This window comes from Poecile atricapillus, chromosome 12 (genome assembly GCF_030490865.1).
Source record: "Poecile atricapillus isolate bPoeAtr1 chromosome 12, bPoeAtr1.hap1, whole genome shotgun sequence".
In the NCBI taxonomy this organism is placed as follows: Eukaryota; Metazoa; Chordata; class Aves; order Passeriformes; family Paridae; genus Poecile; species Poecile atricapillus.
In genome coordinates this window covers 14,939,718-14,957,658 of record NC_081260.1, presented here as the reverse complement: position 1 = coordinate 14,957,658, position 17,941 = coordinate 14,939,718, and the positions used below count along the sequence as shown (strand labels likewise).

Sequence of the window (17,941 nt, the reverse complement as noted above, 5' to 3'; positions counted from 1 at the left end):
ATCCCAAATCCCTGTGCAGATCCCAGGGAAGGGCTGGGTCAACACCATTGGCAGTAGAGGAAAAATAAATTAAACAAAAATTCCATTTATCACTTTTCCTTCCTGCTGAGACTCATAACTTAGGGCAGAGGGCAAGGAAAAGCAGCAGGAGCTTGTTTGGGGTGCCTGGACAGAAAGACCTGAGCAGGTCCCAGTAGCAGCAACTCCTGGACTGGTTTTAAGACCAAGTTTAAGCCCAGGGGAGGCTGGGGGGATGTTGTGCACAATAATTCCAGCTCCAAGCCAGGTTTCTTTATTAATTCCTTTATTAAAACTACAAACCAGAGTTAAAATTCCTACATTATTCACATAGGTCAAGGTTCTAGTTCATTGACTAAGGACAGTCCAGCGGCCAAAGGGGCCAGGAAGCCTGACCACTTCAGAGCTGCTGATTTAAGACTTCAGCCAGGCCCTTTTCACTCCAAGGATCTCCCAGGGCAGCTGGAAAAGTTCCTTCAGGCTCAGTGGGAAGAAGCAGGAGCAGATCTCCCGTGCAAAGGCGAAGTTCTTTCAAGATTACAGGTGAAACTGTACCCAGCGTTCACAGCTCAGCAGGAGGGAGGGAGCTGGGAACACCTACCTGGAAAATCACCTCCACTCACACCAGGAATTCCAGAGGAAAGATTCTTACCCTCCCCCTAGCCCCAACACACGAATATTTACAGACACAACCAGCAAGAAGCAGAGTTTGATTCCCTTGCTGAGGGCAGGAGAATCCAACTCCCTCTAACATCACCAGGAATGTGGCCTAAAGGGATGGGAAAACTCCAGCTCAGTTAAACTCCTCCTTGATGGGGGTGCAGCCTGAGAAGAAGCTGATGTTGCTGCTCAACATCCTTTTCTTCTTCTTGCCAAAGGGGTTCTGGTTCTCCCGGGACTCCTCATCCCTCCCGAGCAGGGAGGTGGCAGTACTGGGAATCTTCAGGAGCACCTCCTGCTCTGTGAGGTCCTGCAGGACCTGTGGGAAGCAAGGGACAATCTTTGGGTTAAGTCACTGCTGGAGTGACCCACCAGAGGCAGCAGGACACTGAGTGCCAGGCCAACCTCAAGAGTTGCTTTTTTTACTCAAGTTTGGAAAAAGACAAATTTTTTGACAAAATACCAAGAGGCAGCAGGAAGAGCCAGCAGTTGGAATAGTGGGTTCCCATGGGATAAGGGAATTTGTTTAGCTGAGGCGAAGTGAGATGTGCCAGGTCAGAGAGCACAGCAGCTCTCCCAGTTTGAACATGGACAGATGTGACTTTACCCTGCAAGCTCCTCACTTCCCATCTCTCCTTGCTGAAGGTGCTGCAGGAAAACATGGCAAGCTTGTGGCATCATTCCAGTGTGGAAACTTAGGAATTCAGCACACTGTGAACTTCCACACGAGCTGCCTGGAGCTCTGCAGCGTTTTCCAGCAGCAGCTTCTCCTCTGGAGTGATTTCCCTCCAAGATTCCTCATCCAGCAGCTCTGCTCTCCCCTGGGAATACCTTTGTGGTTGGGGTGACACACACGGGCTGGAAGAAGCTCTCTGCTGCTTTCACTTCCGTGGGATCTTCCAGCTTCAAGGACCCTTCCAAGTCCCTTTTGTGCTCCTCACATGTTGTGGTTTCCTGAGGGGCAGCAAAGGGTGAAGCTCTTGCAGAAATCCATCCCTTCCCTTCCCACCACAGTCCCTTGCTCTCCAGCTGGGAAGCTTTCCACAGCACAACTCATGCTGCAGCTCAGGCTAGGCCTCCATAAAATAGGCAATAATTAGAGTACTATGGGATGTCCCTGCTCCACATCTCTGAGAGCCAAGAGCAAAATTCCCTCTAGGAACATCTTCCTCAATGAACATCAGTTTCTCAGGGATCTTCCTGCTGCTACAACCCCCTCCCCAAACCATCCCTTCCATTCTTAAAAAGAAATCCGGGAATGAGTCAAGGTTTTGTGTTGTCTGAAGCCAAAGATACAACTTTAATTTACTGAGTCCAAAAGGCAAATTGAAATTATTTGTCCTCAGATTTGTGGATGAGAAGTGGGAACATGAAAATCTCTGCTGTGAATCTCCAAATGTCTGTGCCGAAAGGCAGAGCCTGGTCCTGCAGTGGAAAATTGTCCTCAGTTACCAGAGAGGCACTAATTACTGACATTCCCAGAGTTTCAGCAAAATGCACGTGCTCTGCCTGGACAAACTATGCTTGTGGGGGAATTATCCCTTCATCCAGCTTTGCTCCTGCCCAAATCCAGGCCCTGCAGCCCCTGTGGCCCCCCAGAGCCAGCAGCACTCACCAGGCCCCGGTCCCTGTTCCTGCAGGTGGCCGGGGAGCAGCTGCAGCCGTCGGTGCATCCCAACTTCTGCTTCCTGCAGCCACACTGCCTGTTCCCACAGCGGCCCTTGCACGAGCACTGAGGAGGGAAGGGGGATCCAATGGCCAGGATGCTCCTGGAATGCTCCAGGTCCTGCCAGGCTATGCAGGACAGGGACATCCCCAAGCTGCCCCTTGTCACATTTTGCTGCCAGTCCTACATCCCAGAATAATTTTCTTCCTAATATCCAGAATAAAATCCTTCCACCTACAGATCATCTACAGGATAAGTACCTTCAGTTATTCAGTACCTGAACTGAGGTTATGCCAAAGGATCCCAGTTTCTGTGCCCACTTCCACAGAGTCCCCACCCCAAAAGCCTCAGAATTTTCTGAGCCAGAGGCTGAAGCTCCAGACTGACACAGCTGGAAGCTGAGGCTCTGTCAGGACTGGAAGCTGCAGATTCCCAAAACAGGGATCTACAACAGGCCATCCCTTTCTTTGGTTTTGGTGGGTTTTTTTTTTCCCTAAAATTGACTCCCTGGATGGATCTGGCTGCTGTTGGGGCTGTTCCTGAAGCAGAGGCCAGCTCAGGCACAGGCAGGAGGACAACACACGGGAGAAGGTGACTGGGACAGGGAAAACCTGTCCAGGAAGGTGTTGCTGACTGCAGACAACCTTTGCTGTGTCTGTGGGAAGGTCCCAAATATCCCCAGGCACCCAAACAACCCATTGCTGCCCCTTTGAGACCAGTGGAGACACCACACCTCACAGCTGCATACCCAATCCTTTAACACAGCAAGTGATTCCCTAACAGACCCTGGATCAAAGGCAGCTGGATCTTACCCCTGTGAGGGTTTTCCTTGTTCCTCTGCCTGCTTTCCCAGGAAGCCAGTCAGAATCCTCCCCTTCCCCAGAGTCAGAGAGCAGCTCCTCCACATCCACCTCGGGGCTGCGTGCTCGGGGCTTGGCCGTCGTCTGCCGGCGGTTCTTGGGCTGCAACACAGGAGCACGGGGGGTTAGGCCACCAAAAAATCACACAGATTATATTTTATTAATGGTTATTATATTTTAACAAGGTTTTATTATGTTTTATTAAGGTTTTCAGGGTACTTCACAGCCAAGAAGGTTGTGGGGTGAGGGAGGGGAAAGAAAAGAACCAATTGGCAGGATTAAAAATTCAATCAACTTAAGCAATTACTGACAAATCCTTGGAAGTCTGAGTTTTTGTCAAATCACATGACAAAAAACAAACATCACACTCCTGTCCAAAGAGTTTTAAATAGTCTCCTCCTCCCAGCATTAAGATTTGGCTCTTCACAAAGCAGAAAAGCTTGCTGTGACACACATGCCTTGCTCCATAATTTTACAGACTGGGAATGCTACAGAAAAACAATCTGGATTGTGAAGGAGGATACAGAGTCAGAACTACAATGAGGAAATAGGTTTGGGGATTTGTTTGCCTATTTTTTTTAATCAAAAAACTAATGGAAGGTATTTTAGTCTTCTAGAAAGGGTTGAAGGGGTCACTTCAATGAGCAGAACTTCAATGAGTAGAACAAGTGCCTGGTAAAAGCAGCTCAGGAGAAAGGAAAAATTCACATTATCAATAGTCAAGGTTAACTTTGGCAAAGAATTCAGGTGCAATACAAAGTGTGCAGTGTCTTACTTTGGGTGGAACATAATCAAAAGAAGAGTCTGGAGACTCAGGTGGCCTTTGCTGGATGTGCCGGAGCTTCTGGCCACTGGCAATTTGGAGGAGCAGCAGTTTCTGTCAAAAGGGACAAGAATTAGAGCTGCAAAATCCCTTAAACCCAACTGCCACGAGGCTCTGGTGTCTGCACAAGGCTCTACCTGTTTCAGAGTGTCATTTTCCCGGAGGAGCTCCTGGTTCTTCTCACAGATCTCCCTCATTTTTTCCAGCTCTTCCTCCTGTTTGCAGGACAAGAGGAAATTTGTTTCGTTGGAGATAAATAAGAGAAAATCCCCCAGGGTTATTGCAGCCTGCACAGCCAGCACTCTGTGCAGGTTTCTGCAAAAGGAACACACAATCCTTCTCTTGATTCCAGGTATCCCAGAGGATCCCACCCTCCCCAGCCACTGCACCTGGAACCGGAGTCGCTCCTGCAGTTGTTTCTCCTGCTCATTCAGGGAATCTTCCAATCTCTTCTCTGCTGCTTCTTTCTGCTGGAATTGGCTGAGCAGGTACAGAACCTAAGAGCAAGTTGTAATAAATAAGGGTGAATTCCTGAAAAGAGCATTTGACATCAAAGTCCAGGCTCAGGGAAATTTCCTGCCACTTCCAGCACAATTCCACCCTGATCTACTTGAAAAGTGATCTTGTGCTCAGGTGTAACCTCCTCATTTAGAGCAGGAGGAAAGTTACTGAATAAATCAATTTGCATAGGATAAATACAGAGATCTCTTCAGCTTTTAATGAACTGTCTGCAAAAATCCAACAAAATTTGAGTTGATATTCAGCACTGGCTTCATTTCGGCACATCCCCTTTTGCCTTTCTGATCAGACTCCAAGATTTCCATGAGCTGTGATTCACCTTTTCCTGATGTTGCTGTTCCTGCACCAAAATCTGATTTTGGAACTCTGCCTCCAGCTCTGCTGTATGGTTTCTCTCTTCCATCAGCATCTTCTGCACATCAGAGCAGCTGGCCTGGCTCTGCTCCAGGTTGCTCTGCAGTTTGCTCTCCTGCACTTTGGAGGAGACCAGCTGGAAAACAAGAGCAAGGGATGGCTTGGGACAGGGATTCCCTGCTGGGACAGGGATTCCCTGCTGGGACAGGGATTCCCTGCTGGGACAGGGACTGCAGTGTGGAGGGGAAGCATCCCTGTAACTTCCAACCACCCCAGGAATTGAACCAGCCCACAAGCATCAAAGAAACCAGGAGAGATTCAGAGCCAGACACTTTGGAGGTGCAAACCAGGGAGCTGAGGGTCTTGTTCACAGTTCTGAATCCACCTCCCTTCAGGCAACACTGAGAGTATTTTCCTTTTCACCCTTTTCCTTTGATTTCCAAGCACCAGGGAGCAACAGGTAATTGTATCCTTCAGTTGCTCTTTCCCTGATCCCACAATATCCCAATTTCTCTTTTTCCTATCTCAACACCAACTCCACTGCTTCCCCTGACCACAGCCAGCACTGTCCTTGCTTCCCTGCTTGTTCAGGAAGTATTTTAGATACTTTTTCTTCTCTTCCAGTTTTGAAATTTGTCTCTTCCCTTTCCCATGCAAGCATTTAGCTGGTCTCATCTATTCCACTTCCCTGTTTTTCAGATTTCACTCCCCAATACAGATTTACTTTAATCCAAACTTGAGAAGGGAATAAACCTCATCCACTACAGGAGGGCTCCACTCAAAATTCCTTTGGTCACTTCCTTTTATTTGTGGCTAAGCAGATTTAGAGCCTTTATTTTCAGGGATAAAAGAGGAAAATCCAGGGTTTACCTCTCCCAGGAGATACTTCAGAGCACATTTGGCCTCCAGGATGGTGGCAATGCTGTCCCAGCGCTGCTTGGCCCGATCTCCATTGTCTGCATCCAGGAGTTTCTGCTGCAGATCTGCTATCTGGGCACTCCTGGGGAAGAATCCATGGATTTGGGGTTACAACACAGGAGAAAACCAAGGCTTCTGGGCTAATGTTACTGTTCCCAGAATATTAAGTAAAATAGTATAAATTGAGATTTTTGCTGCCCAGTAGAGCACCTGCACTGCTCCCCTGGGGAGTTTTGCCTCCATTCCACATTCCCAAATAGAAATGGAGGTTTTTACCCCCAGAGGTGCTCACTAACAGCTCAAAAAACCCACTCTGAGTATTTTTCCCACATTTCAGAAAAATTCCAGCCAGGAAAACCCAGAAAACCCTTTCCCTCACCATTGCCAGTGTCAGTCTGTGCTTCACATCCTCTTCCACCTCCCAGAGAGTTGGGATGGAAATGAGGGAAAAGGCAGAGGAGAGGCTGTGTGGAGGAGCTTTGTGGCAGTGCCTTACCTGAGCTCCATCTCTGTCTGCAGGCTCTCGATCTGCTTGGAGACCGAGAGATCCGTGCAGGGAGCCTGCAGGTCAGCCAGGCAGTACGTGCGCCTCTGGAATCACAGCACACGGATCCAGGGCAGGAACAGGGCAGAAAATCACACAGTTAGAGATATTCCAGCTAGAAAAGCCTCCAGGCATCTCCCCACAGCTTCAGTTCCATTGCTCCTTCCCAAAAGCCTTTGCTAAAGGGGAGTGAGCCACTTGCATCCCTCAGAATCCCTGAGGTTGGAACAGCTCTCCCAGAGCATCGAGTCCAACCATTCCCCCAACACTGATGGGTCACCCATGACCCCAGGTGCCACATCCACACGTTTTTTTGACGCTTCCAGGGATGGTTGATTCCACCACTTCCCTGAGCAGCCCCTTCCAAAGCCTCATTTGCCCTTTCAGGGAAAAAACTTCCCTGAGTTCCATTAAGAAATAAGAGTTCCTTCAGCACCTCTTGTCCCTGACGTGTCAGAGGATAAAAATACTAATGCTTTCTCCCAGAAAGGATGGGATCCATCCCCATCTTCTGAGGGAACAGCTCAAGCAGGAGTGAGAATAATGAAATCCAGTATTGCTGAACGGACAGAGGAGTGGGGTGGGAAAAGGGGAATTTCCCTCTTACCCGGAGCTTTGGAGGCGGATTTTCCCCAGCATCTTTCTTCTCTTTCAGCTGAAGGAGCTCCTTTGCCAGGATTTTCCTGTCCTCCAGCAGGTCTGCCAGGTGTCTTCGAGCTTCCTCAGTGCTGACAAGAACCTCGACTTCATTTGCAAGCCAGTTCTGGGAAAATAACCCCCAACACCCAGTGGTTGAGCTCAACTCCAGGACTGAACCCTCTGTGAAGGCATTTCAGAGAAACTGAATAATCCCATTGCAATTCCCTGGTCCTCCTGCTGTGCTCCAGACAGCAAGGCCAGCAGCACCCACCCCAAATCCCAGTTTGCCCAGTGTTGGGATGCAGAAATGCTGTTACCCACTTTGACTCGTGCAGCAATTCCTTCCATGCCCCGATTTTGGGTCTCCTTCCGTTTATCTGCCACTTCCTTCTGCTTCTGCAGGGCATCCTTGAGGCGTTTGTTGGCAGCTGCTGCCTGGAAAAGATTCCACAAGGAGCTGAACAGGGACTGGAAATCACCTGCTACAGCTGGAAACACCAGGGATTCCCAGCCCAGGGCAAGCACTGGGACAGTGACAGCACAAGGTTAATAAATCTCAAGTTATCCTGATTTAACTCAAACAAACCCCTGCCCTTGTTTTATTTCTTTTGCTGCCATTCCTCCTTTAAAGAGAAGCTCCTTTTAGGCCTGAAGGTAAAAGAAAACACCCAAAATGAGGTGCTGAGGATGCATTTCTTCTACAAAGCTGTCTTGAAAGGACTTTCAACTGCAACCTTGTAGATCTACCACCCAAACTCACTTCCCACTTCCTGCCTTGGGCATCTGCATGGATTTGCCACAGGAACCTGGGACTCGGAGTCATTTGGCCTTTAAGGAGCAAATTTAACTGGAATTCCTCAAAGGCTACAAGGCAAAAACGGGGATTTCTCTGCAGAGAGAAAAGCTTTTCTTTCCAACCTCTAAATTTCCTTTAAGGAGCAAATTTAACTAGGATCCCTCAAGGGCCCCAAGGCAGAAACGGGGATTTCTCTGCAGAGAAAAAATCTTTTCTTTCCAGCCTCTAAACTTCCTTTAAGTTTATCTGTGTATCCTGTTCCTTCCTCCAGCCCCACTTGGCAGACTTTAGGGATTGGTTGGCAATTTCCAGGGGATGTTGGCTCCTCACCTCCTCTGTTTTGCGCCGGAGGACATTGGCCTGCTTCTGGAAATCCCTCTCCAGCTTGAGGAGCTCGTACTGTCTCTTACGGTCCTGCAAGGAAAAACAGCTGGAAAAGTCACATTTTCCATGACAAAGGAAAGGCTGCAGCCCCAAAATTCCAGCCTGAGCATCCCAAGGCAGGAATTGCTGCGAGACCAAACTCCAGGTGTTTGCTATTGCACAAAGCAGCTGGATTTTATTGATCTGCAGATCCAACATTCCTTTGGAAGTTTAAAAACCTCCCATGCTGAGGCCAAACCCTAAAATCCTTCAAATATTGACAATTCTTGCTTTCTGCTTTTGAGCAGAGTTACAGCTGTGACAAGAGCTTGAAGATCCCCAGCCACAAACAAGTCCAAGTGGTGAAAAGTGGCAGCCACATGAGCCAAGCTTCTCTTCAAAGCATTCCCAGACATTTCCCAGTTAAAGAAACCTTACAGCAGCCCTTTGGAGGGAGGAACAGTGTGAGGGGCTCGTTTGCTCACCTTTTCCTTCAGCTGGATCACTTCCTTGTCCTTCTGCTGCTTCCACTGCCTGAATTTCTCGGTGTCCTCCTTCATCTGACGCATCAGCTGCACCCTTTGCTGCTTCATTTCCTGAAAAACACCAGTGGCTGGAAGAATTATCCAGGATTTACATCCCAGTGAGCTTCAACCTCCATTCCCCTGTGCCTGCCAGGTGTGGGGAGTGGCAGGTGGGAAATCTTAATGTGCTCCCACTCAGGACTCTCTCAAAGTGCTAAAAAAACAGGGACTTTTTTTTTTAGGCACAAAGGGAAGACCAGCCCAGGTACAATTCAGGGAAATCAAAGAGGAATCAAATTATTTGACTGAGGCAATAAATTTGAAGTACCAGAAGATACTTTGGACTTATTTTCCTCCCAAATCTCAGTAGTCATCTGCCTGTTGTGGTCATGTAGCCAAAGGAATCTTGCCTAAATCTGCTATTTTCAGTCTGACTAAACAGAAACAGATTCCTGTTTGGGATTTCTGGGATTCCCATCAGGGATTTCTGGGATTCCTGCTTTGCCCACCCTGGCTCAGGTCAGAGGTGCCTGTTGGTTACCCTGATCTCCTGGTTCAGTTTGGACACCGTGCGCTCCGTGGATTCCTTCAGCTTCAAGAGCTTGGATTGCTCATTCAGCTTCTTCTTGAGCTCAGCCATTTGTGCTTCCAGCTCCTGGAGCCTTTTCCTGCGCCGCTCGCTCAGCCTGGAGAGGAACAACAACAAATCCTCTCCAGCTTCAGAGACACCTCATGAGAAATGTCACCTCTGTCACCTTTGCAAGCCCACAGGAAGCTTCTCTGCAGCTCCTGGCACATTAAAGTGATATTTTTGCATCAAAAAAGAGCTTTTACAGATCATGGAAGTGCAAGACATTGGATATTCAGACACATTAACAACCCCCAGAGCTGCAGGCAGAGCTCTTACTTGGCCTGGTTGATGTCCTTCTTTGCCATGTGCAGAGCAAGGACCAATTCCTCCTTTTCCTTTTGCAAATTGCTGACCTCCAATTCCAGATCCTTGATGTTGGTCTAGAAAGGGCAAGAAGAATAAACCTCCAAATAAAAACCTTGGGAAGACACCCTGAGGCAAAGGTTTAAGAGAGAGAAACCTTGAAAAACCCCATTCCTTCGCAGCAGGCTGCTCAACCACCTCATCTAAGAGCAGTGTGGGGTCACAGGGGCTGGCCCAGCACACTCTGGAGCTTTGGTGGGCACAGAGTCACTGGGGCCATGTCCTGACTGATCATCTCAGAGATGGGAGATCCCACCCAGCACAAGAGGGAAAACTGCCCAAGGGAGCAGGGACGCAGCTTAAGGAACAGACCCACAACAGGATCCTGAGAACAGAATCTTCCTTCCCCAGCAGGAATTGGGGAAAACAAACTGACCAAGGAGGATTTCAGCTTTACCTGGTACTGGGACTGGATGGGCCCCAGCTGGGTATCATTTTCAGACATTTTTTTGGCCAGGGCCTCTTTCAGAGTCAGGGCTTTGTTGAGCTCCAGCAGCTCCCTGGAGAGCTGTGCCTGGCGCAGGGCGTGCTGGGTGCTGAAGTCTTTGGAGCCTCTCTTGGATTCCTGGCCCACTTCTGCTTCCTGTAGGAGACACAGCCATGAGGAGAGGCCATTCCAGAGCTCCTGAATTACATGATCTCTGTTTCTACAGAGCACTTCAAATTAATTTTTATTTAAAAAAAAACAGATATGCAGAAATGAGAACAGGTTCTTGACTTTGAACACGTTGAGTTTAAATCAGCACAGACAAAAGTGATGATTTATCAAGCATTTGGGTTAGAAAATTAGCAGGAGGGAGCAGACAAAAGTGATGAGGAGATAAAACCATGCTCCAGTGAGGTGTGCACTGCTGAGCCCCTCACTTACACCTGGAGAATCCTGTTCAGAGTTTGACAGCTCTGCAGAAGCTTCTGTGGTGGCAGCGTTTTCACTCTGGTGGACAGAGAGAAGAAAATGTGGATGAAAAGGGAAATAGGAAATAAAATTAAGGAAGTAACAGTCTGTTGGCACATTATGGCAAAGCACAACGTGATTCTCCTCTGGAACCTCTCTGGAAAGAGAAGACCATCATCCTCCTCCTTGAGGAATGTGAGGAAACTCCTCCTTGTCTAGTTGGAAAAGCCATTCCTTGAAATCTTCCCTGAACTCCAGCACTGGAGAGAAGAGGGAAGAGAACAGAGGAATGTCCAGTGAGGGAGAACTGAAATTCCTCCATTAGATAAAAGCCTGGAAGCTTCTATTTAACTATTTGAGGTCCCTGCAATTTATATTGTCCATAAAAATCACCAAGTTTAGAACACTCCATCCAGTTTAGGGACTGTAAATCCAAGCCAAGCTCCAGTATCAGGTTTTTTTGTGTAGATTCCTCCTTTGTCCCCCACCCCCAGGAGCAGCACAAGTGGCCTTTCTACAGCATTAAGCACAACAGGACAGTTTTGAAGTGGATCTCAAGAGTCATTTCACACTTTTAATTCCTGGGCTCCTTGAGGGAAGTTGTTGGAGTGGAATCCCAGATTTCCTGAATAAATTGACACGACCTACCCATCCCTGGGTTCAGCCTTACCTGCAGCTCAGCCAGCACCTGCTGCAGGTTCCGGATCACCTCCACATTTTCCTTTAATTCCTCATCTTCCACAGTCTCCACCAGCTTCTGCAGATCCAACTTGCACCTGGAAGCACAGGAACAAGTCCATGGCAAGGGAAGAACAACTTTCCCCACTCAACCTCTGAATTAATTCTGGATGAACAAACCCCAGCTGATGGGATCCAGTTTATCCCACTGAAAACATTGAATTCCCAAGGACATTATCCCAGGAGAAGGGTGTGGGGACACTTACACAGCGTGATGCTGGAGCTGCTCTAGTTTTGCATTCATCTTCTCATTTTCTTGCTCTGTCTAAAAGAAATTAGAATTGTATTCAATTGTAGAGGAACACAGGAATCAGCTGATTAATTTGCAGCAAAAAATTGACAGTGTGAAAATCAAAGATTTCACTAAAAGATCCTTCATGGTCAGGGGCACCAGTCTGGATTTCACAGCATTTTTTCATGGAGGGAACACTGCAAGCAACAGGAAAAGAGCAGGGGAAGGCGACACAAGTGTGCAAGTTCTATTTAAAATATTAAAATAAAATATTTGAAGCATGAAAAAGCTGAAAGATTCAAGTCCCCTGTTACCAAAAAGAAACTAAAGGCCGACAGATTCTGGCAGGTTTTTGGCTCTGACTGATTTGGAATCAATGTGAAAGGAACATTTAAGAGAGATTCTCAGTATGTCATAAACAAAGGAGCTGCAGTTGAGTCATTCCCAGCAATTTAGAGCTCTCCTGGGATAACTGAACGTACCAGGATGATCCTCTCCAGCATCTGTGCTGTTTGCCCAGCAGCCTCACTCAGCCCCTGGCTCAGCTTCTGGTTCTCCTCCTGCAGGGATTGGTTCTTCTCCATCAGGGATTGGAGGCTCTCTGAGGGGGCCAAGTCACTGCAACAGCAAGGAGCAGTTGGGTGTGAGTTTGGACTTTGGGACAGCACTGAAGTCACCTCCAAAATTATTATTGTTTCCTAAATAATTTACAACAAATAGCCCAGAATGGTTTGGGAGGGAAGGATCTAAAAGCTCATCCAGCCCCTCCCCTGCCATGGGCAGGGACACCTTCCACAGATCAGGCTGCTTCAGGTTTTCTCCAAGTCTTGGACAATTCCAGAATGCAGGAAAAACCTCCAAAGAGAGGTTGTGAACTCCATGTACTTGGTTTTGAAACATCCCCAGAACACACCACCTGCACAATCCAACTCTGTCCCAGCTTTTGTGCTTTTAAGGATAATGGAGGTGGAGCTGCCCCACATTCAGGGGTAGAGGGGTGAGGAGAACAGGGATGGATGGGTCACGGTGACAGGAATTTATTCAGGAGGTGTTTCTTGGTTCCTTTTTTACTTCCAGCAACAGATTTTTGCATTCATGAGGTGTTTGCTGCAAAACTAAATATCCCAGGGAACTCCCGTAAGGATAACAAAAAAAGAGGGGGGGAAAAAAGCAACCAATTTGTTCTCCCCTCACTCCACAGCACTGCCCAGAGCTAAGGAGATCAGACACTTCTCTGGAGTGTGATAAATACACATCCATAGGACATTAAATAACAAATCTTACTTGAGAGCCACTGGCAGGGTCCCTCCATGGGCCTGGAGCAGCAACACCTGGAGCTGCTGGACCTACAAAGACAATTATTGCTTGTTAAGGTAGCAGCTCCATGGATCCTTGGTCTTCCTTCCTCCCCTGCTCCATAATTCCCCTTTTACCACTGCCAGTGGAAAGGAGTGGTGTTGTTACAGTATTTCAAGCCATTTACTCCTCAAATAAAAGGTTCTTCATTTCCCCCTGGGATCACTCCAGGGAAAACTCTTCCCTTCCCACCGAGCTGGGCACAGACCGATGTCAGGAAGGCACCAAACCATCTCTGTATTTCTAATTGTGCTTCTAGCTCGCCAGGCAATGATTTGTTGGGTGGAAGGGAAATTGAAACCACACCAAGAATTCCAAGAAATTCCCACATATCCCCTTCCCAGCCACCTCCAGAGGTGGAGCAACACACATTAAGGATGTTTTGCAATTTTTGTGAAGTTGTGCCTTCCCTTGGGGTTTGCTGGGCTCAGAAGCTGAGGGGATCCCCCAGTACCTGCTGCTTCAGCTGGTGCAGCTCAGCTGCCTGGGGATCCACGTTGACAATGGGTTTGTTTTTGATCTTCCTGGCCCTGTCAGCGTAACGCAGAGTGTTCAGGGTCTCCTCCAGGTTGGAATCTGCTGGGCTCACACAGGCGATCATCAGCGTGTGGCTGTTCCCACCCAGGGAGTCTGGGAAGGAAAACAAACAATGTCAAAGCTGTCAGAGCAAGGATGACAGTGAAATGTCATCATTCAAGGGGTCTAACCCCATGAGCAAATCCCCAAAATGCAGATTAAACAGATGGATTTTGGTGCCACTCGTTACTTTCTCCTCTGCCCACTCAGTTTTGTATTAAAATGGATTTTTGAAAGCCAAAGTCAAGCTTTTAAACCAAAGATTTCAGCCCAAAAGCCCCAGTTGCTGCCTTAATAAATAATTTCTTTATGCCATTTCTGGCTTGGTTCTTTCAGGTTTGCCCCTCCCTTCTCCCCCCCAATAACAAGACCTCCATGAATATCCACAATTTTCTCTAATTTAAGGAATTATTGGCTAAGAACAGATCACAAAGCTGCATGGAACCTCATCCTTTGATTTTATTCAAATTAGCTCCTTAAAGCTACTGAACAGAAAAAGAAAAGGGCCCCACATCCAGCCCAATCCAGGTTTTAATGAGGTACTTTCAGACATGGAAAATACTGAAGAGCTTTTGCACCAAATTATGTAATTACCATAAAAATGCCAGTAATTTCATTACTAAAGCTGTGCCCAAATTAAAGGGTAGCTTAAATAAAATGCATTAAAAGACAAATCCCAGCTATTGAAAAATAAAGACCAGATACTCAGACTAAGAAAAAAAAAACCCAGGGAAGGCACAGACAGCTGGAGCTTCATTCTGGCTGTGACACCATCCAGGGAGTTGCTATAATTAAGGTACAATAATAGATCTCTTCCCCCAGATTTCTCTTCTTCCTTCTCTCCACCAAAAATATGCCCTGAATTTGTCTTGTTTCTTCCTGCCACACAAAATGCAGGAGAGCAGGACTTGTTTTGAGTTCATCTCACTGCATTTACAACCCAAAGTAAGAGTGCAGGAAAGGCCTGGCTTCAGTGAGGAATTAAACAAATTAATCCCTTTGCAGCAGCAGCTCTGAGCTGTGGGGTTTTCTCCTGCTTTGTTATTTAAAAAGCACCTGTAAGTTTAGGCTTTGTCATCATCTTCTCTCACCTTGCAGCAGCCTGGTCAGCTTAGAGTCTCTGTAAGGGACGAATCCTCCCTTTTTATTGTCATCTCCCAGAGCACTGATGACATTCCCCAGGCACAGGAGGCCTCTGTTGATGCTGATTCCTGCAGACAAAGCTCCCAGTGAGCACAGCCACTTCAACAGCTCCAAACTCCTCATTTCCCACCCTTAATGAAACTTTAACATGGTTAAAAAAGCAGGTTAAAGGATTAAAGAAGTGCTTTGCTCTTTAATTAACTCCAAAGTGAGAAGAAAAAACCCAAACTCCACCAGTCCCAGCCCACAGACCTTCTCTGAGTCTGTCTCCCTCAGCCTTGGTCTTCTTTTGTCTCTCAGAGCCAGCAAGATCCACCAGGTGCAGCTTGCAATGAAAACTGCAATTCCTAGGGCAGAAAGAAACTGCTTTACCCTCCCAGGTAAACTTCCAGGTGGAAAAGGAGCAGCCAAGGAGCTGAAAATGCAGAGAGCCAAAACCTGAACTGCTTTGAGAAGCACAGCTCAGGACCAGGATGAGGAAATTTTGGGAAAGTAACTCTCATCAGCTGCACAACATCACTCACTTGTCATTTTTCTTCTTCTGTTCAATGCAGATGGTGAAGATGGCATGGGATCTGGAAGACTGGGAATTCATGGCCGTGGATCCCACAGTTCTGGAGTTGTTCCCCTGCTCCAGGCAGGACACTGTTTCTTGGGCACAGGTGACATTTCTTTCTGTCAACCCCACAATCTGTAGCCAGGAAGGAAAAATTGTTTATCCTCTTGCTTCCTTAGTCCCACCTGGGATCAGGAAAATCCCCCTGCACCTCAGACTGTGCCAGCCCCATTCCCAAGAATCAGTGTCACCTCCAGCCAGGGGCCTGGAATGGAAACTCCCAGAAAAAAATGGTTCTGAATTTCACTTCAGGAACGTGGAATCACATCACCTGCTCCTAAACACCCTCCAAGTTCCCCTGCCCAGGGCCAGCTGGGCTCTGGGATGGAGATGGAGCTCCTCAGGGCAACAGGGACAAACCCATGGATATCCCAGGCCAAGCTGGGAGCTGACAGCTGTGCCAGTCACAGGAAGGGGCTGATGGGGACAGGATTTGTGTGAATAAAGTATTGGAGAGGGACAAACCAGAGAGAGGATGAGCAGGAAGGACTGGATGTGCTCCTTGGCAAGCTGTTCTTTCCCTGAGGATCCATCCACCTGGATCTCTCTGTGCTGCTCCCAACACATGGATGAGCCCCAGCCCACTGCTTTAGGGATGACTGAAAATTCCACTTAAACCCCTTCAGTGCCCAGCCCTGCCCACACCCAGCAGGGCAGACCTTGATGCCTTCCTTGGGATCCTCCCGGATGCTGATCTGGGAACGTTCTCGGGAGGGACACAGCAGGTCCAGGATGTCCTCGTTGTAAACCTGGAAGCAGCAGAGGAGCAGCTCAGAGTTACCAGCCAAAGAAAGGGGCTGAAATTAGGGCTAATTTTACATCACATTTTACTCATTTCACCTTCAGAGAAAGACATCTTGGACCACAAAGGACTGGCAAAACCTCCTGGAGTCTTAGGGGTTGATGTTAGCAATATCTATTACCTGAAGGAGGTGATCTCAAAGCTCCCTTTATTCCTAACTTGATATAAAAATCCCAAACTTTTACCTCCAGATAAGAAACTTTGAGGACGAAGTCCCAATCCTGCCTTTGCTGTTTCTCCTCAAAGAGCAGCTTGATGACCCTGGGGATGACCCCCACGCTGGGCTCATGCTCCTGGGTGGCAGTGTAGGTGCCTCCCATGGAATAGGTTTTCCCCGACCCCGTCTGTCCGTAGGCCAAGACGGTGGCATTGTATCCTGAGGGAACAAAGGGCACCCGGGTGAGTCACGTGGGGACAGAAAGCTGCATTTTTCAAAGCCACCCTCCCAGAAAATCATCAGTTTACACCAGCTTTAGGCATAGATCACAGTCAGGAATATTGAAGAAGAAAAAAAAAAAAAAAGAAGGAAAAAAAAAAAAAAAAGGCAATGAAAATGCCACAAAGTACAAGATAAAATTATTACTTCTTTTTAAAGACTGGATGTTTTATTAGAGCTAAATAGAAACACAGCAGAAATTCTCATCCCAGCTCCACTGCAGCATACTGGAACAGGATGTTTATGAATTCATTGTGTTATTCTTAAAGAGGAAGAAGGACTTTTTATAAGTGCCTGGAGTGACAGGACAAGGGGGGATGGCTTCCCATTGCCAGAGGAATATTGGGAAGGAATTGTTCCCCGTGAGGGTGGGAGGCCCTGGCACAGGGGGCCCAGAGAAGCTGTGGCTGCCCCTGGATCCCTGGAAGTGCCCAAGGCCAGGTTGGATGGGGCTTGGAGCAACCTGGGATAGGGGAAGGTGTCCCTGCCCTTGGCAGGGGTGGCACTGGATGGGCTTTAATGTCCCTTTTAACCCAAACTCTTCTGGTATTCCACGAAAACTGCCTCACACAGCAGCCTCAGAGAACACACCCCCCTCGTTCTGTGGAGAGCAGGCTCCGAAGGGACAAGATCTGCCACAAACCTTTAAAGATGCCTCGGACCAGAGGCGACACCGCTGTGTTGAAAACCTCCTCCTGCTCCACGGACGGGTCGAACACGTAGTCGTAGGTGAAGGCCTTGTCATTGCCCACCACGACCTGCGGAGGAAAGGCACGGGGCAGCGCTGGGAACCGCGCCCGGGCCGCGGGACCCCCGGAGCCCCCCGGGCCTCACCTGCGGCTCCCCGGGCACGAAGGACAGGCACATGCGGCAGCCCTCGCTGGTCTCCTTGGGCACCAGCGGCCGGCAGCGCAGCGCCACACGCACCGGGATGCCCTTCTCGTCCTCCCGCACCATCGCCGGCCTGCGGGACACGAACGCCGTGAGGCGAGGCGGGACACGGGAGCGGGGATGAGCGGGAGCCGCTGCGGCCCTGCCCGGGACGGGGGTGCAATGCGGGGAGGAGTGGGGGTGAAGCGGCCTTAGCGGGGCTCTGGGATGGAGCGGGGGTGAAGCGGCCCTGCCGGGGCTCTGGGATGGAGCGGAAGCCCCGGGCCGGGTGTGGGGTCGGAGCGGGGGCGGAGCGGGCCCGGCCTGGCCCTGCCCGGTGTCTCTGGGCGGCCGCGGGACTGACCTGGAACCGCCGCTGCTCGTTCCAATGGCGGCGCCGCAACGGTCGCGATTCAAACCGGGCCGCGCGCGGCCGCGGCCAATCACCGAGCGAGACGTCAGGCGCGGCAGGACCGAGACCAATCGCAGGGCTGGCCGTCACCGGGGGGCGGAGTTGCAGCCAATCGCAGAGCTGTGCGTCAGGTGGGGGCGGAGTCAACCGTGGGTGGGGGTGGGACAGCGCGAGGGGAGGGGAGGAA

General features: G+C 48.9%; 1 protein-coding gene across 1 annotated transcript; it reads right to left on the bottom strand.

Annotated features, from left to right (window-relative positions):
- Positions 1–352: 352 nt before the first annotated feature.
- On the bottom strand, positions 353–17,786 carry KIF4A (kinesin family member 4A). Its single transcript, XM_058848143.1, has 31 exons — positions 17,707–17,786; positions 17,307–17,436; positions 17,116–17,230; positions 16,222–16,412; positions 15,894–15,983; positions 15,143–15,309; positions 14,871–14,965; positions 14,567–14,686; positions 13,354–13,529; positions 12,828–12,889; positions 12,026–12,161; positions 11,518–11,576; positions 11,244–11,349; positions 10,547–10,612; positions 10,076–10,261; positions 9,592–9,695; positions 9,226–9,370; positions 8,646–8,756; positions 8,128–8,211; positions 7,323–7,436; positions 6,970–7,125; positions 6,315–6,409; positions 5,771–5,900; positions 4,866–5,036; positions 4,417–4,524; positions 4,165–4,242; positions 3,980–4,081; positions 3,157–3,306; positions 2,294–2,410; positions 1,510–1,632; positions 353–997 (listed from the first exon to the last, which is right to left on the bottom strand). Exons 2-31 carry the CDS (start codon positions 17,427–17,429, stop codon positions 812–814), a joined length of 3,666 nt encoding a protein of 1,221 aa, XP_058704126.1. The 5' UTR covers positions 17,430–17,436; positions 17,707–17,786; the 3' UTR covers positions 353–811.
- Between the last annotated feature and the right edge of the window lie 155 nt (positions 17,787–17,941).

What these genes read in the sequence shown, in the direction of transcription:
- KIF4A (XM_058848143.1), bottom strand. Translation starts at nt 17,429, where the DNA reads ATGGTGCGGGAGGACGAGAAGGGCATCCCGGTGCGTGTGGCGCTGCGC. An exon ending in TGCACCAGCTGAAGCAGCAG is followed by an intron (nt 12,890 to 13,353) that starts GTACTGGGGGAT and finishes TTGTCTTTGTAG; the next exon opens with GTCCAGCAGCTCCAGGTGTT. An exon ending in TTGATTATGTTCCACCCAAA is followed by an intron (nt 3,307 to 3,979) that starts GTAAGACACTGC and finishes CCTGTGTTGCAG; the next exon opens with CCCAAGAACCGCCGGCAGAC.